Genomic DNA, 23926 nt, shown 5'->3' with positions numbered 1-23926 from the left:
CTATAGTTTTGTAGTATATTTTGAAATCAGGGAATGTGATACCTCCAACTTTATTCTTTTTTCTCAGTATTGCTTTGGCTATTTGGGGTCTTTCATTGTTCCATATAAATTTTCAGATTCTTTGTTCTATTTCTGTGAAAAATGTCATTGGGACTTTGATAGGAATTGCATTGAATCTGTAGATTGCTTTAGGAAGTATGGACATTTTAACTGTTAATTCTTCCAATCCATGAGTGTAGAATATCTTTCTGTTTCTTTGTGTCTTCTTCAATTTATTTCAACAACGTTTTATAGTTTTCAATGTACAGGTCTTTCATCTCTTTGGTTAAATTTATTCCTAGTTTTTTATTCTTTTTGTTGCAGTTGTAAATGGGGTTGTATTTTTTTTCTTTTTTTGGTGAAGAAGATTGGCCCTGAGCTAACATCTGTGCCAGTCTTCCTCTATTTTGTATGTAGGACACCACCACAGCATGGCTTGATGAGCAGTGTGTAGTTCCACATCCAGGATCCAAACCCACTAACCCTGACCCGCCGAAGTGGAGCATGTAAACTTAACCACTACACCACTGGGCCAGCCCTAGGATTGTATTCTTAATTTCTCTTTCTGTTACTTTGTTGTTAGTATATAGAAACACAAATGATTTTTGTATGTTGATTTTGTATTCTGTAACTTTTCTGCTTTCATTATTTCTAATAGTTTTTTGGTGGATTCTTTAGAGTTTTCTACATATAAAATCATATCATCTGCAAATAGTGACAGTTTTACTTCTTCCTTTCCAAGTTGGGTCCCTTTTATTTATTTTTCTTGCTCTATTGCTCTGGCTAGGACTTCCAATACTATGTTAAATAAGAGTGGTGAGAGTGAGCATCCTTGTCTGGTTCCTGTTCTTAGAGGGGTAGCTTTCAGTTTTTCTCCATTGAGAATGATAATAGCTGTGGCTTTGTCATATATGGCCTTTATTATGTTGAGGTACTTTCCTTCTATACCCATTTTATTCAGAGTTTTTATCATAAATGGATGCTGTATCTTGTCAAATGCTTTCTATGCATCTATTGAGATGATCGTGTGATTTTTATTCTTCATTTTGTTAATGTGGTGTATCACATTGATTGATTTGCAGATGTTGAACCATCCCTGCATCCCTGGAATGAAACCCACTTGATCATGGTGTATGATCTTTTTAATGAATTGTTGTATTTGATTTGCTAGTATTTTGTTGAGGATTTTTACATTGATGTTCATTAGTGATACTGGCCTGTAATTTTCTTTTTTTCCGTTGTCCCTGTCTGTTTTGAGATCAGGGTAATGCTGGCCTCATGGAATGAGTGAGGAAGCTTCCCCTCCTCTTCAATTTTTTGGAAGAGTTTGAGAAGGATAGGTATTACATCTTCTTTGAATGTTTTGTAGAATTCACCAGGGAAGCTGTCTGGTTCTGGACTTTTGTGTTTTGGGAGGTTTTTGATTACTGTTTCGATCTCCTTACTGGTGACTGGTCTATTCAGATTCTCTATTTCTTCTTGATTCAGTTTTGGTAGGTTGTATGATTCTAAGAATTTATCTGTTTCTTCTAGATTATCCAATTTGTTGGCATATAGTATTTTTGTAGTATTCTCTTATAATCCTTTGAATCTCTGAGTCATCCATTGTAATTTCTCCTCTTTTGTTTCTGGTTTTATTTATTTGAGCCTTCTCTCTTTTTTTCTCGGTGAGTCTAGCTAAAGGTTTGTCAATTTTATTTTTCTTTTCAGAGAACCAGCTCTTGGTTTCATTGATTTTTTCTGTTGTTTTTTTAGTCTCTATTTCATTTATTTCTACTCTAATGTTCATTATTCCCTTCCTTCTACTGATTTTGGGCTTTGTTTGTTCTTCTTTTTCTAGTTCCTTTAGATGCACAGTTAGATTGTTTATTTGAGATTTTTCTTGTTTGTTGAGGTAGGCCTGAACTGCTGTAAACTTCCCTCTTAGAACTGCTTTTGCTGTATCCCATAAATTTTGGAATGTCATATTTTCATTTTCATTTGTCTCCAGGTATGTTTTTACTTCTCCTTTGATTTCTTCAGTGATCCAATAGTTTTGCAGCAGCATTTTGTTTAACTTCCATGTATTTGTGGCTTTTCCACTTTCCTTCTTGTAGTTGATTTCTAGTTTCATACCATTGTGGTCATAAAAGATGCTTGGTATTATTGCAGTCTTCTTAAATTTATTGAGACTTGTTTTGTGGCCTAATATGTAATCTATCCTGAAGAATGTTCCACGTGCATTCAAAAAGAATGTATCTTCTGCAGTTTTTGGATGGAGTACTCTGTATATATCTACTAAGTCCTCCTGGTCTATGGTGTCATTTAAGGCCTGTGTTTCCTTATTGATCTTCTGTTTGGATGGTCTATCCATTGATGTTAGTGGAGTGTTAAAGTCGCCACTATTATTGTGTTACTGTCTATTTCTCCTTTTATGTCTGTTACTAATTGCTTTATATATTTAGGTACTCCTATGTTGGGTGCATGGACATTTACAAGTTTTATATCCTCTTGTTGGATTGTTTCCTTTATCATTATGTAGTGCCGTTGTTTGTCTCTTGTTACAGATTTTGTTTTAAAGTCTATTTTGTCTGATATAAGTATTGCTACCCCAGCTTTCTTTTCATTGCCATTTGCATGGAGTATCTTTTTCCATCCCTTCACTTTCAGTTTGTGAGTGTCTTCAGGCCTGAAGTGTGTCTCTTGTATGCAGCATATATATGGGTCTTTTTTTTTTTTTTATCAATTCAGCCACCCTATGTCTTTTGATTGGAGCATTTAGTCCATTGACATTCAAAGTAGCTATGGGTAAGTATGTACTTATTGCCATTTTGTTACTTTTTTTCTGGGTGTTTTGGTAGTTCTCTGTTCCTTTCTTCCTCTCTTGCTCTCTTCCCTTGTGATTTGATGGTCTTTAGTATTATGTTTGTGTTCCTTTCTCTTAATGTTTTGTGTATTTATTATAGGTTTCTGGTTTCTGATTACCATGAGGTTCATATATAATAACTTATGTAAATAGTAATCTATATAAAGTTGATGGTCTGTTAATTTTGACCTCTTACTAAAAGCCCTACTCTTTTACTCCCCTCCTCCATTTTATGTTTTTGATACCGTATTTAACCTTTTTTCTGTGTGTGTATATATCCCTTAATCTCTTATCATGGAAATGGGTAATGTTAGTACTTTTGTCTTTTGACCTTCCTATTAGCTTTATAGGTGATTGATCCACCACTTTTACTGTTATATTTGCCTTTATCAGTGATTTTTTTTCTTTGATAATTTTCTTATTCCTATTTGTGGCCTTTTCTTTTGCACTTAAATAAGTTCCTTTAACATTTCTTATAAGGTTGGTTTATTAATGATAAACTCCTTTAGGTTTTGCTTGTCTGGAAAACTCTTTATTTCTCCTTCCATTGTGAATATTAACCTTGCCAGGTAGTATTCTTGGCTGTAAGTTTTTTCCTTTCAGCACTTTGAATATATTGTGCCACTCCCTCCTAGTCTATAAGGGTTTTGCTGAGAAGTCAGCTGATAGCCTTATGGGGTTTCCTTTGTGTGTAACTTGTTGCCTTTCTTTTGTGGCTTTTAGGATTCTCTCTTTATCTTTAATTCTTGACATTTTAATTATAATGTGTCTTTGTGTGGGCCTCTTTGGGTTCATCTTGTTTGGTGCTCTCTGTGCTTCCTGTACCTGGATTTCTGTTTCCTTCCTTAGGTTAAGAAAGTTTTTAGCTATTATTTCTTCAAATAGATTCTCTGCTCCTTTGTCTCTCTCTTCTCATTCTGGGGCACCTATAATCTTGAGTTAGTATGCTTGAGATTGTCCCAGAGGTCCTTAGACTCTCCTCATTCTTTTTAATTCTTTGTTCTTTTATCTGTGCAGTTTGGGTGATTTCCTCTAGTCTTTCATCCAGCTCAGTGATCCTTCCTTCTGTGTCATCTTCTCTGCTGTTGATTCTCTCTAGTGAATTTTTCATTTCCATTATTGTATTCTTCAGTTCTGATTGGTTCCTTTTTATATTTTCCAATTCTTTTTTGAAGTTCTATGTTCATCTATTCTTCTCCCAGTATCAGTGAGCATCCTTATGACTATTAGTTTGTACTCTGTATCAGGTAGATTGTTTATCTCTGTTTCATTTAGTTCTTTTTCTGAGGATTTGTCCTTTTCCTTTGTTTGAAACATATTCCTTTGTCTCCTCATTTTGCCTCTTTCTCTGTGCTTGTATCTATGTAGTAGGTAGGTCAGCTACATCTCCCCGTCTTGGAGAGGTGGCCTCATCTAAGAGATGCCTTATGGGGCCCAGCAGTGTGCTTCCCTCTTGTCACCAGTTCCAAATGTTCCAGGAGTGTCCCCTGTGTGGGTTATATGTGCCCTTCTGTTGTGACAGGATTGCTCTTGCTGCAGGTGCCCTGGGGTTGGGGGCTAGCCTGTCCCCCTGGCCAGCTGGTTCTAAGTCTCAGCTGTGTGCAGCTTCTACAGTCACTTTAGTCACTTTATTGGGTGTGGGGAGCCCAAGCACAGCTGGCTGCAAGATCTAATAGCACTCACATGCCGCTGTTTTGCTGTTAAGTGAGTAGGCCCCCAGTGTGGCTGGTTGCTAGGCTCAGGGGCTCACAATTGCTGTAGGCCTCTGGCCTATGAGGCTGTTATCAGCTCTCTCAGGAGTGCAGCTGAGTGGGGCCAGCCCCAGGCGTGGCAGCACACAGTTATTTCAGGCATTGGAATGTGGGGCAGATCCTGCATGTCATTTGAGAAGGCCAGTGGCACAAGTCAGCTGCAGCCAACAAGCCCCACCACCCACAGGCCCACACACCCCATCAATGCAGTCCTGTTCTGCATGCATGCCCCACCCTGCCAAAGCAGACCCACTCACCCTTCTGCAGGGGTCCCACACAACCCGCCAGTGCAGGCCCACCCCTCACACACACCCTACCCGACCAAGGCAGACCCACTCACCCTACTGTAGAGGTCCTACATACCCACCTAAGTGGGTCTGCAAGTTCCCCGCACACTTCCTGGTGGGTGCAGCCAGTCCCTAGGGTGAGCTGCCTGTCCTAGCTGAGCTGGATTAAATCTGTGCTCTAGTGGATGGGGCCAACCCCTGTGCTAACAGACCAGGGGAAGAAATCCAATGGTGTCTGCCAGCATCTGTCTCAGCACACCTGTACTAGGTCACAGTAATGGCTGCCACCAGTGTCTCAGTCCCTGGGGAAGTGGGCCCAGCCACCTCCTGCCGCCCTGAAATGCACTCAGAGCTGATCAAGTGAGTCTCTTTTACCAAAGGACTGTGCACCTTTCTTTCTGGTGATTTTGTGTTGGTTTCCAGAATGGGTAATTCTGCATGTGGCCCTTTAAGAGCAGGCTTTTCTTTCTTTTATGTTCAGTAGTTTTTCTGTGTGTATTCTCCGTTAGTTTTAATAGCCAATAAAGCCAAGTGTTATGGCAGTCATCTCAGTTTTGCTGAATTCAAAGGCTGCTTATTGTGGCATAGATGTCCCACTCCTCCAGGAAAAGGTTTGCACCTTAAGATTGCTCCTACCTGTGAAGCACCGTGGCTGGAACATGGTTTTTTCCTCAGCAGAGGAGTATTTCTGCCTCTTCCACCCCTGTCAGTGTTGTCCCTTGTTGTGGGGATTCTCTTTATCCAGTTTCCAGTTCTCTCTCAGAGGTGATTGTTCCACAGGTAGTTGTAGATTTGTTGTGTCTGTGGGAGGAGGTGAGTTCAGAGTCGTCCTACACCACCATCTTCCCAGCAATACCTGACACCCAGCCTTTTAAAGCAGAAGGTGCTGAGTGTGAGGTCAGCTCCCTGTGTCTTGATGCTCTTAGCACCTGTTAGAAGAAGCCCGTATTTTTTCTGGGCTATCTTCCTAGTATTTTATGAGCTCCCCTCAGATTTCTTTTACCTTTAACATTATCTCCTACAGAGAGGCCTCAGAGAGTCGGGCAGCAGCCAGGTGACCCACCCAGGCAGAGTCTGGAACTGCCCAGTTTTTCTTGATAAGCTTATTTCTGTCATTGTTAATGAAAATTACTGTGTTTAGAGATTTAAACTGTTTGAAGTTTGCAAACTGCAACAGTCTTTGTAATGAGTCCATTCCTTAAATGTTTGTTGCTCCAGGCAGGGACAAACTCATCAGATTATTACAGAGCAAAGCCTATTTTTTCATTCATTCACTACGCACTTACTCCATGAGTGCCGTGTCCCTCACCTGGTGCTTTAGAACTAAAAAGATATTCAATCTACACATTTAAGGGTCCATAAGTTTAAAAAAATGTTTAAAAATTGTTCAAGAGAAGCCCAACTATTGCTAAAAACAAGTCTCTCCTCCTAGGAGGAGTTTCACAACGTGATGAACATTTTCACAACACCCCTGCAAGGGCCCTGGCATTTCTCCAGGGGCTGTTTCCCAAGATGCTTTGCAGAAAAAGAAGGTGGGGGTGACTAGAGGACGTCCGGGGAGTCCTGTGAGCACCTATGAGGAAAGTTGCATATGACCTCTGCATTAGTCTGGTCAGGCTGCCATAACAAAGTCCTGCAGACCAGGGGACTTAAATAACAGACATTTATTTCTCACAGTCCTGGAGGCTGGAAGTGTGAGATCAGGTGTCAGCAGGGGTGGTTTCTCCTGAGGCCTTTCTCGGCTTGTAGATGGCCATCTTCTCTCTGTGTCTTCACATGGACTCTGCTCTGTGTGTCTCCATGTCCTAATCTCTTCTTATGAGGACACTTGTCTTACTGGGTTAGAGCCCACCCTCATGACCTCATTTTAACTTAATTGCCTCTTTAAAGACCCTGTCTCCAAATACAGTCACACTCTGAGGTGCTGGGGGTTAGGACTTCAGCAGATGAATGGGGGTGGAGGGACACAATTCAGCTTATGACAGCCTCTCTCCACAGTGCCCCACTTAGCTTCACAATGCACATGAGCATGTCACACTAAGATGTCCTCACAAATCATGACTGATAACGTTTAACTCTGTGTTTCCCAGTTATCTGGCCACAGAGCATCTCTCTCCCAGAACACCCATGAACCTTCCACTGGTAGCCAAGGGACACCCCTAGGAACCTGAAGTTCTGTGTGGAGGAGGAGGCAACATGACCAATGCACTATCCATGCAGAGCCACTAACCATACCTGGATATTTAAGTTTAAATTATTTAAAAGAAAACGAAAAATTCAGTCTCCCTGTCTCATCAGCTCGTAATCGTGGCTACCAGTATGGGCAGGGCAGATGTAGAACATTTCTGTTATTGCAGAAAGTTCCACTGGAAGGCACTAGTTTAGACCTTCATTTGTGGAAAATTGTACCCTGAATTCTGCTTCCAGTGGCTGTCATTTAAAGGTACGTCCTGTTTCAACTGAACTCTGAGCTTCTGTGGGCAGGAGATGAGCATCAGGTTCTCCAGCAGCGTGTTCAGGGTTTCGTCAGTCCCTACGGCTGTGTTCCTGTGTCACACGAACAGGACAGCCACCCCAAACCCTCCAGTCTTTGATCCAAGTGTTGCCTAAATTCTTCTCCAAAAATTAACGGGGTAGGGGCAGTGTTCCCCTGTATCCCTGGGTGTGGTGGCGAGAGCCCCACAGCACAGCCGGCTCTTTTCTTGCAGAGGATCAGCACGGCGACAGGGGATGGGAAACATTACTGCTACCCACACTTCACCTGCGCTGTGGACACGGAGAACATCCGCCGGGTGTTCAATGACTGCCGCGACATCATCCAGAGGATGCACCTCAAGCAGTATGAACTCTTGTGAGGCGGCCCCGGGGCTGGCCGCCTCAGGCCTCCCCAGCCGCCTCTCCTCTCTCGGCCACCGGACCAGGTGGAGCATTTATTCCAGAACTGCCTGTCAGACCCAAGCCATGGTAGAAAGTAGTGAGTTCCCAGTTTCCTCCAGCTGCCATGTGTCCTGCTCTGTGTTGGCTCCGTGTATGTCCACCAAGCCTCTGGCTACCTCTGTCCCCCTCAGGTTTGGTTTGTAGCTTTTGTTTTCATTGAACACGGCCTTCCACGGCCTCCCCAGCTCCACCAACTTGTGTCACTGCAAACCGTCCGTTCTCCCTTGGGTGAAATTTCTCTGGGTGGGGGCCCCTTTTATTCATCCATTCAGTGATTTATTGATTCATCAAGAACTTGATAGATGGGAGAGAAACGCATTTTTCTGAGTGAGCAAGCGTGATTGTGGAGGCCTATGTATGATGTGGTGGGCCACACGCTTTCCAGTTTTGGCTTTAAGCTGCAGGTGGCTGCCCCTTCTGATCTGTGTTGGCCCAAGACTTGAGTAGACCCCAAGCCTCAGAGTGGAGGGAAACCCTTTCTCAGTCATATTTAGAGTCACTGCCAGCCTCAGGCACCTGAATTAGAGCTACTTTGAGCCTTTTACATTTAGGCAGAAAACCTGCCACATTCACTCCTGGGAAATGTGTCCTGGCTAAAAATGATTCTCTAGACAGTCACAATGCTTGAGCAATAGTCTCCTTTCATATGTTCTTTTTGTTGTTTTATTCATGGTTTATTATACTGTACAGACCACAAAATGTAATATTATTTTGTATAACTACTAAAGAAAAACCCTTGTAGATCTTTGTGCCTTGATTATGGCTGTACCTGTAAAAGACATGTGTTTTTATTGTGCTAAACAGCTAAATGTCACCATTACCTGCTGCTTGCTCAGAAAAGGGGAATGAATGGTATCTGTAGAATTTAGGATATTTTATCAGGTTGGTACTTTTAAAAATGCTCCTTGATAAAATATATATGTATATATAAATTATACACATTAATTACATCTTACAAACAATGCTGTACCAACATCATAAGTTTCTTTCAGGGAACCAAGGATATTTTCTCCCTCCAGACAATAGGTTTCTTGATTCCTTTGCTATTTAAAGCCTTTTCCAAGTTCCCTGAGTAGGACTAGGTCAACCATTCCCTTGCTCAAAGCTTTGAACCACTTACTTGACCACAGATTCGACTGTAAACAAATAGCAAGAAAAATACAAAAGGATGTCAGTGTTTGCGTCTGGCCCAGGAGAACCAAAGGATGGCATCTTCATCTGCCTTTTGAAGAAGAAACATTACAAAACCTTTATTTGAAATATAAAGTCAAAATATACATTATAAAACCTTTACTTGAAAAGCAAAGTAAAAATATATGGCTATTTCTCAAACTTGAAAGATTTGCAAATGCAGCCTCAAAAGTGCTGGTACAGTCCACTCTCTGGAGAGCAAGAAGCACCGGAGCAGTGATGGTTCATGTTCGACCCACAGCCTCCGCTTCCAAGGTAGTTCTCTTAGGTCGAAAATAATCTGGAAAGATGTCCAAAATTATATTTCAACAATACAACTCCCGAGAAGTGACAACCTAGCCTACATTGCTTCATGAATTTCCTTTTACTCTTTTATTTAATAGTTTAAAGTTTACTCTATAAATCAGCATTGTATAATCCTTTATAAACTTATCCACATTTACTTCTCCATGAAAGAAAGGATAAGTTTATAGACAATGCAACAAACACATATTTTATCTCATTTTCACCAAATTCCTGTTCCTCCCATCCTTAACTGTTTCATAGAACTCTCAGTTGAACTGAGACAAAGTGGAAAATATTTTCAGTTTCCATTGCACTTTCAAAGTAAAACATGAAGAAAAACTGGAGATACACCCCCACACATACACAAAAAATGAAACTGTGTATTGTTACGTGCATTGTTACTCAACAACTCCCCTGTAACTATACCTCCTATTTAAAAGCTTAATTAAAGAGCGAGCCAGACACTTAGAAAAAACACAAAAAGAATACATTTGATCTGGCTTAAAATTATCAAGACATATTTACTTTTAAATACCAAAAGCCACTTCCAGTCCATTTTTCAGGTTTCTTTTAATCATTGACAGGCATTAAATTCAGATTTAACAACCTGGTCTGCTAGAGAGACAATTACACATATCTAAAAATCTGATTCCATTAATTTAGCACAGAAGTACAAAAGACTCTGAAAACAATTTATTCCTGCTTGTAGCATCTGTACTTTTATTTTGAGTGTACAGCTTATAGTATATAGGAATTTGAGAATCACGTCACAGGAAGATAGAAGCAATCCCATGGTCTGCGTCCGCCTAATCGCAAGCGTGTTCCGGGCTGCGGCTCCGTCTCGCGGAGGAAGGACTGTCTAGTGCATGCGAGTGATGCCATCGGTAGCTTTTACATCTTGTACAGAGACCATCTTTGATTATACATATATTTGATAAAATGAGAAAACAGACTTGTTGTAGAGGACGTGGTCCATTTTTATAGCATGAGAACAGTACAATCAACTATTCGTTCTGCAGTAGTTTGCATCAGTGATTTAGAATTTCTATGATGCGCATAAAGACAGCCTACTTTGGTCTCCTCTCACCTAAGCACTGCCCAAAGTTCAGTTTCTTTGGTTTTGATATTTATTACTGAATGCAAAAAGTCTCCTGCTCTTCATGTTGTCTTAAATTTCCTGAGCAGCTTCCAGCCAAGAACAAAAGGTGAGCCTAGAAGCCCAAGGTGAACTAAGATGAGGACCACAAGGAAGCCGGCCGCTCCGCAGTACACGGTCAGAACGGTGTGCTCGAACGGGAGGTAGCACTTGGCGAGCGCGTACTCTGTGGGCGTCATGCTGCCCTGGAAGGGAGAGGAGAAGGTTAGGCTGCGCTCAGAGCTCCGTGCACAGCTCCAGCTCACAGTCTGACTTAGAGACAGCAGAGGAAGGGCAGCCTCCTTGCCTTACTCGGTGAGGCAGGGAAGCGGCTCTCCTCACGGGACACTGTGGGGGCACGGCACTCAGCCTGCACAAGCCACCACCCACCAACCACAAGCACTAGTGAGAGAAGGAAGTCCGAGTGTGCTGAGTGGCGACGGTCTGGGGCTGACCTCTCCGGTGAAACCAGCCCCTGGCACAGTCACGCCTCTAAAAGAGAGTGAGCACATGCGAGAGACGCAGAGAGGCCTGGAGATGTAGATCAATGGTCATCGAGGGACAAGGAGTACTAGGCTATTTTCATGCAGTTGAGGCTAAAATAAGCACTCTGTGACCTAGAAATACATGTGCCAGGGGCATCTCGGTGGGCTTTTTTCTTCTTTGGCAGACATTTTTGCTATGTGGGATGACAGTGGCGAATGTTTTCATTCACTTTGCATTTGAAAACATGAGTTTTTCCCCATCTTTTTAAAAGTAAAAGTACCTGACAGAAAAGCATTGTGAACTGGATGCTGGGACCATGGGTAAAAGAAAGCAGCTGAAACATCAGGCGGCCGCTAAGTGAAACAACACCTCTGATCACCTTGCAGGAGTGGTAGCATTGTTCTGCCAGGGCAGATGCACATGCTGGGAAAACAAGGTGACTGAGTGCAGCTAATGACTAAACGATCCTGGCTCCCTTGAGGATCACACGCACGGAGCCTAAGATCAGAGGACGCTGCTGTCCCTGAGGGAGCAAACGCTGTAAGACGCCCCTCCCCTCGGGCCTCCAGTAATAAAGGCATGTTTACTTGTCCCCAGAGCGGTGTTGAGACAGAGGGCAGTGTGTCAAGCTCAGTGTGCGTGTGGAGTGGGGGGAGTTTACTTATGGCTTTGGCATATTTTTACAGATTGCAGCAATTAAATAGTTGATTACTGTGTTGACTTAAATACTTATGAAAGCTTTCTGATGAAAATAAACGTTCACATTACCATGATGAAGCTGGGGTTGTTTCTGTTCCTCCAACTGAAAGACGGCACGCTGAGCTCGGGGGTCCCGGCCCCGTGGAGCACCTCGCAGGCGCTGTGCGTGTGGCCGCTCAGGACCAGGCGCGGCCGGAGCCACCACAGCAGCTGTCGCGCCCAGGGGACAGCAACAGACAGTTAGTGCTTGGAGGGAGCCCTGAAAGGGCCCAGAGCCAAGCCCTCACTGATGTCCTTAAGTTAAACGTGAAATCCCTACCGGGTAGGATGCTTTATGTTTTCCTTGAAATCCTCCGCTTTGTTTAGACTCTGTCAAAACTAAGTTCAGGCTCTCAGGGAGAATCTATTCTTCTTACCCCCGATTTTATACTTTTTAAATCTGTTTTATCTTTATAAATATTTTTATAAATTTATCTCATAAATATATTTATAATTTATTTTACATAAATATATTACATTATATATTATATAAATATTTATTTAAGAAAGCACATTTTAATTAAGTCCCTAGAAATTTAACTGTAAGTTCCATTCACATTTCCAAATACATTTAAGTTAGTGGAAAAACTTTGAATAAAGAATAGCTGAGAATATTATTAACTCAATATTAGGAAATAGAAGTGGATTTACTATGGGGGGAAAGGAAGAAAACGATGACGTGAAAATCTGAGATACTGCCAACACCCTCCCCTCCGTCCTCGGGTCAGTAACTGTGAAGGTCGTCTGTTTTCTGGCCAGCAGCCGGGACAGGAGCAAACCTTTTGTGAGGCCTCCCGAGAAAGCACGTCGTATCTCTCCTTAAAGGGGATGTCCCTTTCATCTGCAGGGGCCGCATCCTCCCCGGAACAGTTAGCATCGCTTCTCCGGTAAAGTGGAAAATGCTGCCCAGGGTTTAGAGAGGAGTCAGGTGTGACTTCATGAGGCCCTGGGTGGTGCTGCCAAATACTGGGGCCACTTTCTCCCCCGCTCACCTGCACAAGGACTGGGGCTGACGCTGGCAGTGGCGGTCCATCTCCACACCGGCTGGAGCGATGCTCCTGCTGGTCAAACATCAGTTAACCTGGGAAACCCAGCCTGCACTGAGTGGTAGGAAGGGCAGAGGGAGCTGAGAGGTGCACAGAAGCACCAAGGGCGCCTACTGGCTGTACTCAGAAGACGCAGGAACAGAGGGCACCTGTGCTGTTCGGAGGATCTCCTACCTCTCGGGAGCAATTCAGTTTGTGAGAAATTTCGATGAGTTCAGCTTCCGCTTCAGAGCAGATGTTGCAGCTGTCCCCTTCCAGTGCGACACTGTTGACCATCACAAAGCTGAGGCAGATGGGAGCAAGAGTCAGGGCCACTGGGCTTCCCGTGGATCGTCTGCTCGCAACATTGTTCCCGTGGAACAAAAGCTAAGCATCCACAGTAGGAAGAAATACGGCCCAGAACAGCTTTAAATCTCAACTAATCTGTGTTTTTAGGCATGAGTTGATACTAAGACAACAAAATAGCATTCCTGGGAGTGGAGTCCAGGATACGGTAAAAGGATTTTTAACCCTGAACTTGTGAAAAATCCCAGATTACAGAAGCTCTGAGGTCAGACTACCACTACTCAGCATCTAACTACACATCTGTGCCTCATCTGTAAAACAGGGATGTAACAGTACACCCACGCCATCAGCTCACTGTGAGGATAAAGGCAATACTACAACACAAGAGAGCCTGCCACTGGAAAGGACTCAGTAAGTGTTAGATCCTGTTATCACCAAGTAAAGTGAACTGCGGGCACGGGCACGGTTCAGTGACATCCACACACTCAGCAAACATAACAGGGCGGGGGTGGGTGGGCATTAGAGCTAACTGGTTTGGATAATCCCAAACTAGATAATAACAAAGTCAGCTATCCTTTGCAATCACTTTACCTTAATCGTATTTTTATAGACTCCCATTAAATATGCTTTTATTTCCTACACATCTATCAACTGGGCATGAAGAAGGTACCTATTGGTAAATATTGGTTGAAATTTAAAGAATTTTAGAGATGAGGAGCTCACCAATCAAATGATCTGAAATATAAGTGTGTTTCCAGTTTCTTAAACTCTCTGCCTGGGGAGAGACATAACTCAAACCGTGTCAAGTCTCCGCCTGACTTAGGAAGGAGGCTACTAGGGACTCGCCCTACAGACAAAGGGAGGGACAGCACGAGCATCTTTGGAGAACCCACTGCATATTGGTCTCTGGGAGCTTCAAACAGGTTGTCTCAGTTGACGGGCCTAGTGAGCTGCTACGGCACAAGTCAGCGGGGTACCAGGCACCCGCAGGAAGGATATGATCAAAATAGAAAAAAACCTCCTCTCCCCCCTTTTCTTCCTCCACTTGGTCTGCAACTAGAATAGTGTGTATGGTCTTGTTCACTGTGCTGCCAACACACACACGGACCAGAAAGAATCCAGAGAAGGATATGGAAATGGCCACACAGAGGGGGAACTGGTGCCGATGGCGAGACTGCAGGGTTGGGATGCTTTGATCTAAAAACCAGGGCTGATGGAAGTTGGGGGTGGGTGCATAGCTACAGAGCATGATGAACACACTTGCCACCAAATCCTAGGACACCATAACCACAGGAACATCCTTGATAAAGGAAAATCAGTACATTTTGAGTAAATAAAAAATACTCCTTTACAAAATGAGATGATGAAATTTCCATCACCCAGAGACAGCACAGACAGAACAAAATTCCCTCCGTGGCTAGACAAAGTCATAGACTAACCAATTCACTGTGGGTTGTTAGGGAAAACCACAGTGACAACTCCAATGGTGACCATCAGCGAGGACAGCCTGAGGTACTTTATTCAGAGACCGTAAACCAAGCCAGACAGAGCATGAGTTTGACCCGGTATGGCAGTCACCCTTGAAGAATTGAGTTTCCAAGGACTAAAGGTCTTCATAAGAATTCACAAATAATACTCACTTAACTCCTTTCCAAGAAAACAGCCTTTCAGGGTTGAAAACCTTCTCAAATCGTTTTATTTTATATGTATTCATCCTACATTCAATTGCAGAAAGAAACATTTTTCAGAACAATCCATTTTAGAACCTCTTAAGAATTATCGAGAACATGGAAAATGACTGTCAGGATTTGAGTGCCAGCCTTGCATTGTTAATTCAGAGCTCCAGCTGGCCCCAGGCTATCAAGGTGCAACTCTCAGCTCCACTACTGACTAACCACGAGGCCTGGGGCAATTGACTTAGTCCCCGGGGCCTCAGTTTTCCCATTGGTACGATGGATAAAATAATCAGGTCGTGGTAAAGATTGCATGAGATAATATATGGAAGTAAAGTGCTTAAAACAGGTTAGCACATCATAAGCACTATATAAATACTAGCTATTAAAGTCTAAATTGTCTTGTTTCCTGATTCCCAAAGAAAATAATTGCCATTAAATGAAAGTTTCAAGTTAGAATCACCCAAGGGCACATACAAATCATTCATTAAACAGAGATTTGTTGAGAATGTACAATGCACCAAGAGAGAAATCCTTGCCTTCATGGAGCTTACATCCCAGAGCTCATGTCTTTCAAGGAATACAAATTTCCTCCATACAGCACAAATAAGGCTTTCGCCTGAGTTATAGCAGGCTTAAAGTCATAGTTACCAAAGCTTTCGTGGTGCAATGCTTTAGTGAACTACTTACTGGTAGTGGAAGCCAATGTCATGGTTGCCAGCAACTACCTTCAGCTGCACATGCTGTGGGTGTCTGAACATTTTCTGAAACCGCTTGACATCGTCTGCCCAGGCCTGTGACAGAAAAGGGTCACTGCTGAGACCCAAAGAACCTTCTCTTCTCTGTGGCTAAAAAAATGCTCCCTATTTTGAAGGTGAGAAGTTAATTCCCCCGTCCAAATCAGATGTTCATAAAGCTAATGCAGAACTTACTTAGAATTTCTAATTCTATGTCATACTTTTTTCCAAGACTAACAATATTTTAATTATTTAATTTCATGATAAACTTTGATTAAACGGTATCCTCCCATCTTAAAACATTCACTGGTATCCTCAAAATATTTGGTTCATACACCTATTATCATACCCTTAAGACCGTGCATGGAGCCCAGGTTGAGAATCACTTCAGATCTGGACATGTTATAAGAACAGGTTCTGAGGAAATGTCAAGCAAATTCTCGTGTCTCAACCAAGATAAGTATGAGCACGTCCCTCAGCATTGGCATTTCCCTGTGACTACGACTGTGGGCATGAGAACTGATGACACATGGGAGAAAGACAGACAAAATCCAACAAATATTTCAAGATTATTCTGACATTTGCTTTAACAATTAAAGCTTGAGAATTGTGTTCATATAGTTCTTATTTTTATTAAGCCAAAAACATCAACTGGACAAACACTCTAGGGTAGATAATACCTAGTTAAATAATAATCAACCTAAAACTTTTAAATCTGGCCTAACCTGGGAAACACACTGGATAGAGAATCCTTCAATACATTTACACAGACTTCACTTTAACAAATAATATTTAAAGTTGGAATAACATAAAATCAGAATATAAGCTTAGAAAAACACAAAAACAAACTGTTGCCCTTAATTTGCAAAAGCAACATATATATACAACCTCATTTTATAACAAGTTGCTTTTTACATATAGCATGTCCATGATCTCCTATTTAATTATGGACTAGATTATAACAAACATGCAATCCTATAAACTGTCGGTTTCTATCATATTTGGACTAAGACTTTCTTCGTACAGCTTTTGGATTGTCCTGGGAAATGCCAATGAATTTTTTTATTGTCTTCCAAAAACTATTAGTAACTGAACATTTTTAACTAAGTAGCAAGAATAGCTCTTTTTTTTTTTTTCATTAATTTCGGGAATGTAATAAGCAAAGCATTCTGAAAGCAAAGGTGAAAACAGCCTTTCTCTTCTTTTTGTGGAAAGGCTCACATCACCTCATCACCCAGGCAGAGGTGAAGCGCCTGCTGAAGGCAGAGGAACCTCATGCCAAGGCTACTTGGCTCCTTCGACACCTCTCCCTCAGAAGAAAGAAACTAAGAGGAGATGAGCAAACACCTTTTGTAGCACAATTCTCATAATTCAGTGGCTGGATGAAAGTATAAAGTCAAGTTACATTTCAATATGTATTCTGTAATTCTGGTGACACATGAAATAGCATCCATCTTGCCTAATTTTTCCTTTTCTAGAGCAGTTCATGGGAACATGCATTCCAACAAAGTGATGTCTGGCTAATCCACACACTGCCTACATAGACAAATCAAGAGCCAATCTAACTCAAGATTGGTGTTAGACACAGACCCTAGTGATCTTCAAGACAGACTATACATTTTTAATACTGGTACTAAGTAAAACTTCCAACCCTAGCTGATATTGATTCATGGATTCTCTGGGCTGCCTGTGCCGGAGCCTCAAAGCAGGATTAGGGTGCCTGGATCACACTCACCTGGGAGGAGCTCCACTTTCCTTCATCAAAGATGTCCCCCAGAATGAAGATGACTTCTGGCTGCAGCAACCACAGAGCCGTCTGGAAGGCTCTCTCCATTTGCCATTCCCTTGAGGACAACAGGAAAACGTACGGCATCAGTCTGTTTCTTGGGTGGTGCTTACTATTGTCTTATGGGCCATTTAAAAAGTTAACTAAATGATCCCATTTTCCTTTCATGGCCCCACCCATGCATTCCCATCCTCTGCTTGGAAGGGCCAGAGTCTATATCCAATAAAATGTGGGGAACAAAGGCACCAAAGGAGAATAGGGCTGTCCCTCCCACACATCACCCCTATGTAGTACCCGCACATCAGGCACACCAAAGCCATCACTCAGTCATGAGAGCCCCAGAGGTCTGAGAGAGCTTAATGCAGCTTCCAAAGATGCCCATTGTGGACTAATTGTGTAGCACATCGAGGAGATGATAGCATCTGGCTTAAGTTTCACTTCTTGAAGGGACCTCAACTTCCTTCCTGCCTTCAGAGTTGGGGGGAATCAGTGACAGAAACAGACTAGCCAATATCAAAACTATACATCCTTTAGGCTTCAGACATACAAGTAGTCATCCTGTAGGTAAGACAAGCAAATGGAAAGAGCCTGGGATCTGGAACCTGAGAGGCAATGGCTTAACACCCCAGCTCCACTCTCTAACCAGTTGTGTGGCCTCGAGAATATGGCCTAGTCTCTCCGAATCCTAGTTTCTTCATTGACAAATGGAGATAATAAAAGCTACTTTCACAAGATAGTTATGGGATTCAAAGAGACAGTATTTGTAAAGTGCCCAGCACAGCACCAGCACACAGTAGGTGTTCAAAAATATCAATGCTTTCTCAACCCTTCCTCTTCTCTCTAACCAACTATGACCTATGTCATTTTCCTAAGGATCCCAATTCTTCCTCCTTTTTAAGGGATGCTCCTGGCTGCTTCTCCCCTACGAAAGAGCAACGTTACGTCCTGGGGCATATAAGAAGGGGAAGGTAATTTCTGGTTAGAGGAGACTTTTTCAGCCCCCACCTAAAGCGCTGCATGTACACATCTTCACTCAGGATACCTCTCAAAACACGTTTCTCAGTTTTTCTTTTTTAATGTTATTCACCCTGCAGAAGACAACACCTGAAAACACCAGCAGCAAGAGGGCAGAGAGGACCGCTTGGGACTGGTCATAAATAAAGCTCAGTTTGTAAGGCTCAAACAAAGCCAAAAGAACCCAAGTCTCACCCTGGCCCTTCTCTAGCTCACACATCTTCTGGTTCAAAACTCTGAGTGAAAACATAGAGCAGCCCCTCCATCTTCCCGTCTTTCATCTTGCCCTTTTCACCCACCCCTGGGACATTACGAATTTCACCCTCCCACCTGACATAAAGTTCATCCATATCCACAGCATTCTGAAGAGGTTCTGACTCACAAGAATACAGACCTGTTCAGAGAGGCACAAGTGAAGCCATGGTGAGGAACAGGGGTCAGGGTGCCTGGTCAGCAGGGGCAAGAAGGGGGCTCTGCTGACGGTGGTTGAAAGCCCCCATCAGTCACCTCTTGGACATTATTCACAATGGCCAAAAGGTGGAAGCAACCCAAATGCCCATCGACTGGTGAATGGATAAACAAAATGCAGTCTATACACACAATGGAATATTATTCAGCACTAAAAAGGAAGGAAATTCTAACACATACCACAACATGGGTGAACCTGGAGGACATTATGCCAATTGAACTAGGCCAGACACTGGGGCCGGCCCGGTGGCACAGCGGTTAAGTTTGCACATTTCACTTCAGCAGCCAGGGGTTCACCGGTTTGGATCCCGGGTGCAGACATGGCACAGCTTGGCACGCCATGTTGTGGTAGGCGTCCCACATATAAAGTAGAGGAAGATGGGCATGGAGGTTAGCTCAGGGCCAGTCTTCCTCAGCAAAAAGAGGAGGATTGGCAGCAGTTAGCTCAGGGCTAATCTTCCTCAAAAAAAGAAAAAATAGGCAAGACACAAAAGGACAAATACAGTAATGATTCCACTTATATGAGGGAACTAGAGTAGTCAAATTCATAGAGACAGAAAGTAGAAGGGTGGCGGCCAGGAGCTGTGGGGAGGGGGATTGGGGAGTTAGTGTTTCATGGGGACAGAGTTTCCGTTTGGGATGATGAAAAAGTTCTGGAGATGGATGGTGGTGATGGTTGCACAACAATGTGACTGTACTTAACGCCACTGAGCTGTACATTTTTTTTTTTTTTTTTGAGGAAGATTAGCCCTGAGCTAACATCTGCTGCCAATCCTCCTCTTTTTGCTGAGGAAGACTGGCCTTGAGCTCACATTGTGACCATCTCCCTCTACTTTATATGTGGGACATCTGCCACAGCATGGCTTGCCAAGGGGTGCCATGTCCACACCCAGGATCTGAACCAGCAAACCCAGGGCTGCCGAAGCAGAGTGTGCACGCTTAACAGCTGTGCCACGGGGCTGGCCCCTCTGAGCTGTATACTTTTAAATGCTTGAGATGGTAACTTTTATGTTATGTGTATTTTACTACAATTAAAAATAATTTTTTAAAAAGTCTTCTGGTGGGAAAACAGACAGTCTATGCTGGGCAGCTCTAGGCTGGAGAGACCAGACCTGATCCTCTCCCCGGGAGACAGCCACAAGTCTGCTCTGCTCCTCCTGGCACCCAGAGCAGGCAAAACCCAAGTGGGCTCAAAATGACACACCAGTGACTGTGGGAGGGGGCCACCAACCCAGCTCTGTTTCCTCCTCTGCCCAGGGGAAAGGGAAATCTACCTCCGCTGACCACGCCCATGTGCCGGGCACTGCTGTGAGCATTCTCTTCACACAGCCTGTGAAATCCTCATATTAACCCAGTTACAAACAAGGAGCAGAGAGAGGCTCCGAGGGGCCTAGTAACTTGCCCAAAGTCACAAGTCTCAAACCCAAACCTGCCTCCTGAATTCCAGGTCCTTGTATATAATAGATGCTCAGTAAACAGTAAGTTCAAGGGAAAGTCAAATGCCCCATATGTCCTTCTTTGAGAGGAAAATAACTAATGACTCCTCATTAACTCAACAACTAATGAAGCCATTAAGCCTGACCTATGGAGAGAGGGTTATACTTTTTTGCTTACAGAATTTCAGAAAGATTCCTGATTTGGGCTCCTACCTTCGTAATTTGTCTAGCCAGTGGCCTCTTACTTCCCCAAGCAAGTGGGTATCAGCCAAAAACATGGCTTTCAGCACAGGGTCAAGAGTCTCTTGTTTGCCATCATAGGCTGGAGTTTTCACCTCAGGCCAATTACACCGAAAGATCACTACATAATAGATTAAAAATTCACAAAATAGAAGCACGGCAAAGACAACAGCTATGAGCTTCAACAGCAAGAAACTCCTCTTCTTTAACAGACAGAAATTCTGCCTTCCAAACCACAGTCTGATTGTAGCCATTTCTCCTGCCCAGAAGTTGCCAGCAACCAACTCAAATCCATCAATAATTCACCACGAGAAAACTGTAGAATCCTGGGTGAGGTGCAGATGGTGTCCAGGTCTTAGCCATGTACCTACAGGGAGAAGGGAAAAGATTGGGTTATGTTCCTTAATAATGCCACTGTCGGGGCCAGCCCGGTGGCATAGTGGTTAAGTTCATGCACCCTACTTTGGCGGCCTAGGATTTGCGGGTTCAGATCCCAGGCGTTGGACCTACACACCACTCATCAAGCCGTGCTGTAGTAGCGTCCCACATACAAAGTAGAGGAAGACTGGCAAGCATGTTAGCTCAGGGCCAATCTTCCTCACCAAAAAATAATAATGCCACTATCACCAGCTCCCTCTATTAAGAACTCATGAGTTAAGAATCCTATCTATAGTCCCAAATAAATTGTCCTGCACTTTTACAATGATAATATGTCAGATTACTGATAAGGAAAACAATTGGTTTCCTCGGAGGTCTCTATATGCCAGAATAACGCTATTAGAATTATGTCCCTACTAAGATGATAAAGCTTTATTACCACTTTGGAAATCATTAGATGGGAATCTATATCCATCAGAAGGATGTTAAGGTAGGAGACATAAGAGGAAAAGTCCACAAATAGGATGTTGGTGTAATTTGACTCCCAAAGGATTCCCTACCACCCCTCCTGGATGTTAAACATCAACAAGTCATAAGCCCCCTGTAATGTGTTGCCTTTGGTGTGAGTTCATCACTTTTCCATACTCTTTTCCACAAAAGAAGTGAATATTCACGGACAATGGGCTTCAGAGATCTGAGCACTGCATTCCACTCCGGGTCAGAGGCCGGGGCTGACGGAGCCACCATCTGTGACCACTGCCGGCAGATTATATATGTTTTCACAAAAGTGGGTTTTCACCCACAAATTAGCCTTAAAACTCTGGCCAGCCGTCTTTTATAAGACATTTACCTGCAGGGCTTTCTCTATAGGAACCTTTAAAATGTTTGTGGATTCATCTGAATCGAAGATGAACTTTGCATCGTATAAAGAAAGCATCTATTTTTGACACATCTGAAGAGAAAGGTTGGTAAAAGGATGGCCTGAGATAGGCCATAAGATGTAGCATTCTGCTTAAGGTTCCTCAACTGACGCTCAAGACAAGAATCTTAAAATAGGTGGTGACCTGGAGGCTACCGAACTCAGACAGGGGAGAAGCTCCAGAAGTCTTGCAGGGGGTGGGGGCTGTGAGAGACCCTGGCCACACATCCTAATTGAGCCAATAAAGAAAGAAAATCCTTTTCTAAGGAGATGACTTTCTAAGATGAATCTAGGAAACTTCATATGGTTGATAGGCAAGGAGTCAAGAACACTCTCATTTCTATAGGAGTTAAAATAATCCCTGTGAAATTTAGTTTCCAGAACTATTCACATCTGCACATCCAAGTCCCTATAAAGACCCTAGCTTACTTCACAGTGGTGTTCTGTCATAAGCAACCATTCAGATATAGACAATTTCTAAAACCTTACCTAAAGAAAAAGAAATAGGAGTGAACATGTATTTTGAGCCATTATCAAAAGTCTAAAACATAACCCCAGAAGTGGAAATACCTTCAGAAAGTGATAAATGAGGAAACCTCTTCGTGACTATTCAAATGTGGCGCTGGCAATTGTTATGCTGTAGTCTTAAGTACTTACTTCCATTTGTGGTTTTTAGGAAGAAGGTGAAATGACAGCATAGGAGTGAAATAAATGGCACTATGCCTCAAGTCTTCATCCTTCCTCTGTCTGCACTGGAATGGCATTATTTATCTTAAGTTCTTGATTAAAGAGGGAACAGTATACAGAACAGTGCTAGATTTTAAATACAGCTGGCCCTCCATATTTACGGTTTTCACATCCCCGGATTCAACCAATCCTGAATGGAAAAGCCCACGATGGTTGTGTCTGTACTGAACATGTATAGACATTTTTTTCTTGTCATTATTCTCTAAACAATACAGTATAACTATTTACATGGCATTTACATTGTAATAGGTATTATGAGTAGTATAGAGATTATTTAAAGTATACGAGAGGATGTGTATAGGTTAAATGCAAATTCTACACCATTTTATATAAGGGATTTCAGCATCCATGGATTTTTATATCCGCAGGGGGTCCTGGAGCCAATCCCCCACAGATACTGAGGGATGACTGTATGTCCTTTCAGATAAAGAGGTCAAAAGCAGCCTCACATGTAATCTGGGATCAACTGCTCTTACTGGAATTGTACTCAGAAAATCCACAATATCTTTATCAACTGGGTATGGATCATCAGTGATCGAATACCATACAAAATTCTCTTTACTTAGAACTTCCTTGCCACCTCTGTTTTCTCTAAGGTTGAACCACATGTGCCACATAACTAGAATCACCATATACTTTATATTCCAACCAGGGACAACTTTGAGAGTCAAAAGTGGCTCTAATGATAATAAAAACAAGGCAATGATGGAAACCAGGACTATTTTAGGCAACTCAGGATGTGTAGTCACCCTCTGCATAACTCTACCCCATAAGGCTAGCACTTAATCAGATGAAAATGAGGAAAACATAACAATGCTTTTTTGCTGCTATCCATCAGTCTGCAATCAAACTTTAGAATAATTGTACAAATGCTGTTAGTAACCATTCACCAGTGTGGCTAAGAGTATGGACTCTCTCCTTGGCTAATATTCATAAAAGAGAAAAAAGAGAGACACTCTAAGGGATAATGAATATATTCCTTAAAACCATCTAATTTCCTTTGTTTTGACGCAATCTAATATATCAAAAGCAACCATTTGATCTTACTATCTCATTTTCTTTCAAGAGGCCTAGAATCTCCCAAACCCTAAAAGCTAAGGCCAAAAAAGCAGTTGAAACCTCCTAAAACCTTAATATTTCCTCAGACCACAGAGGACTAGCTGAGAACAATGGAACCACAATCTTCTAGGGTTGGATGTAGGGTTCTTCTAGTATGCAAACCCTTGCTCCTTATAGGTTCCAAGTTTCCCAGGATGAAAACCAGAATGACAACTTGATAACTGCTTTTCTACACCCACTTCTGTGAATCAGAGAGAACCTTGTTTCATTAGTGATGACTAAGATCTTGGAACAAGCAAGAGAGGAGTGGCCTGGAAACAAGGAAAGTGGACATGCCCTGGTAAGCGCAGCCCAGGGTAGGGTTCAGTGGTTGGACAGGACACAAAACTATGGTCCTCCAGCTTCTCTGGACCAAAAGAGAGCAGGGTGGATGACATGGAGAGA

The 23926-nt window shown here is 42.7% G+C and overlaps 2 protein-coding genes across 38 annotated transcripts in view; one reads left to right on the top strand and one right to left on the bottom strand.

Annotated features, from left to right (window-relative positions):
• GNAL (G protein subunit alpha L) overlaps window positions 1-11733 on the top strand; it is a 147078-nt gene extending 135345 nt beyond the window's left edge. For all 11 annotated transcript variants that reach the window (XM_023648221.2, XM_070220706.1, XM_070220703.1 and 8 more), the window contains one exon: window positions 7631-11733. In XM_023648221.2, the coding sequence (XP_023503989.1) occupies window positions 7631-7777 (147 nt within the window). In that variant the 3' untranslated portion in view covers window positions 7778-11733. The remainder of the gene's footprint in view (window positions 1-7630) is intronic.
• Window positions 9083-23926, bottom strand: part of MPPE1 (metallophosphoesterase 1) — a 31789-nt gene continuing 16945 nt past the window's right edge. For 13 of the 27 annotated variants that reach the window (XM_023648236.2, XM_070220685.1, XM_070220688.1 and 10 more), the window contains 9 exons: window positions 20353-20746; window positions 17171-17279; window positions 15389-15492; window positions 14666-14740; window positions 12915-13023; window positions 12687-12752; window positions 12474-12596; window positions 11725-11865; window positions 10028-10676 (listed from right to left, as the gene is read on the bottom strand). In XM_023648236.2, coding sequence (XP_023504004.2) covers window positions 10494-10676; window positions 11725-11865; window positions 12474-12596; window positions 12687-12752; window positions 12915-13023; window positions 14666-14740; window positions 15389-15492; window positions 17171-17279; window positions 20353-20633 — 1191 coding nt within the window. In that variant the 5' untranslated portion in view covers window positions 20634-20746 and the 3' untranslated portion in view covers window positions 10028-10493. Of the gene's footprint in view, window positions 9331-10027; window positions 10677-11724; window positions 11866-12473; window positions 12597-12686; window positions 12756-12914; window positions 13024-14665; window positions 14741-15388; window positions 15493-17170; window positions 17280-20352; window positions 20747-23926 lie in introns of those variants that run through there. The other 14 variants (XM_023648226.2, XM_023648225.2, XM_023648223.2 and 11 more) reach the window with 3 other exon arrangements.

This window comes from Equus caballus, chromosome 8 (assembly GCF_041296265.1).
Source record: "Equus caballus isolate H_3958 breed thoroughbred chromosome 8, TB-T2T, whole genome shotgun sequence".
Lineage (NCBI taxonomy): Eukaryota > Metazoa > Chordata > Mammalia > Perissodactyla > Equidae > Equus > Equus caballus.
The sequence above is the reverse complement of the archived record's forward strand: the minus strand, read 5'-3'. Positions and strand labels throughout refer to the sequence as shown.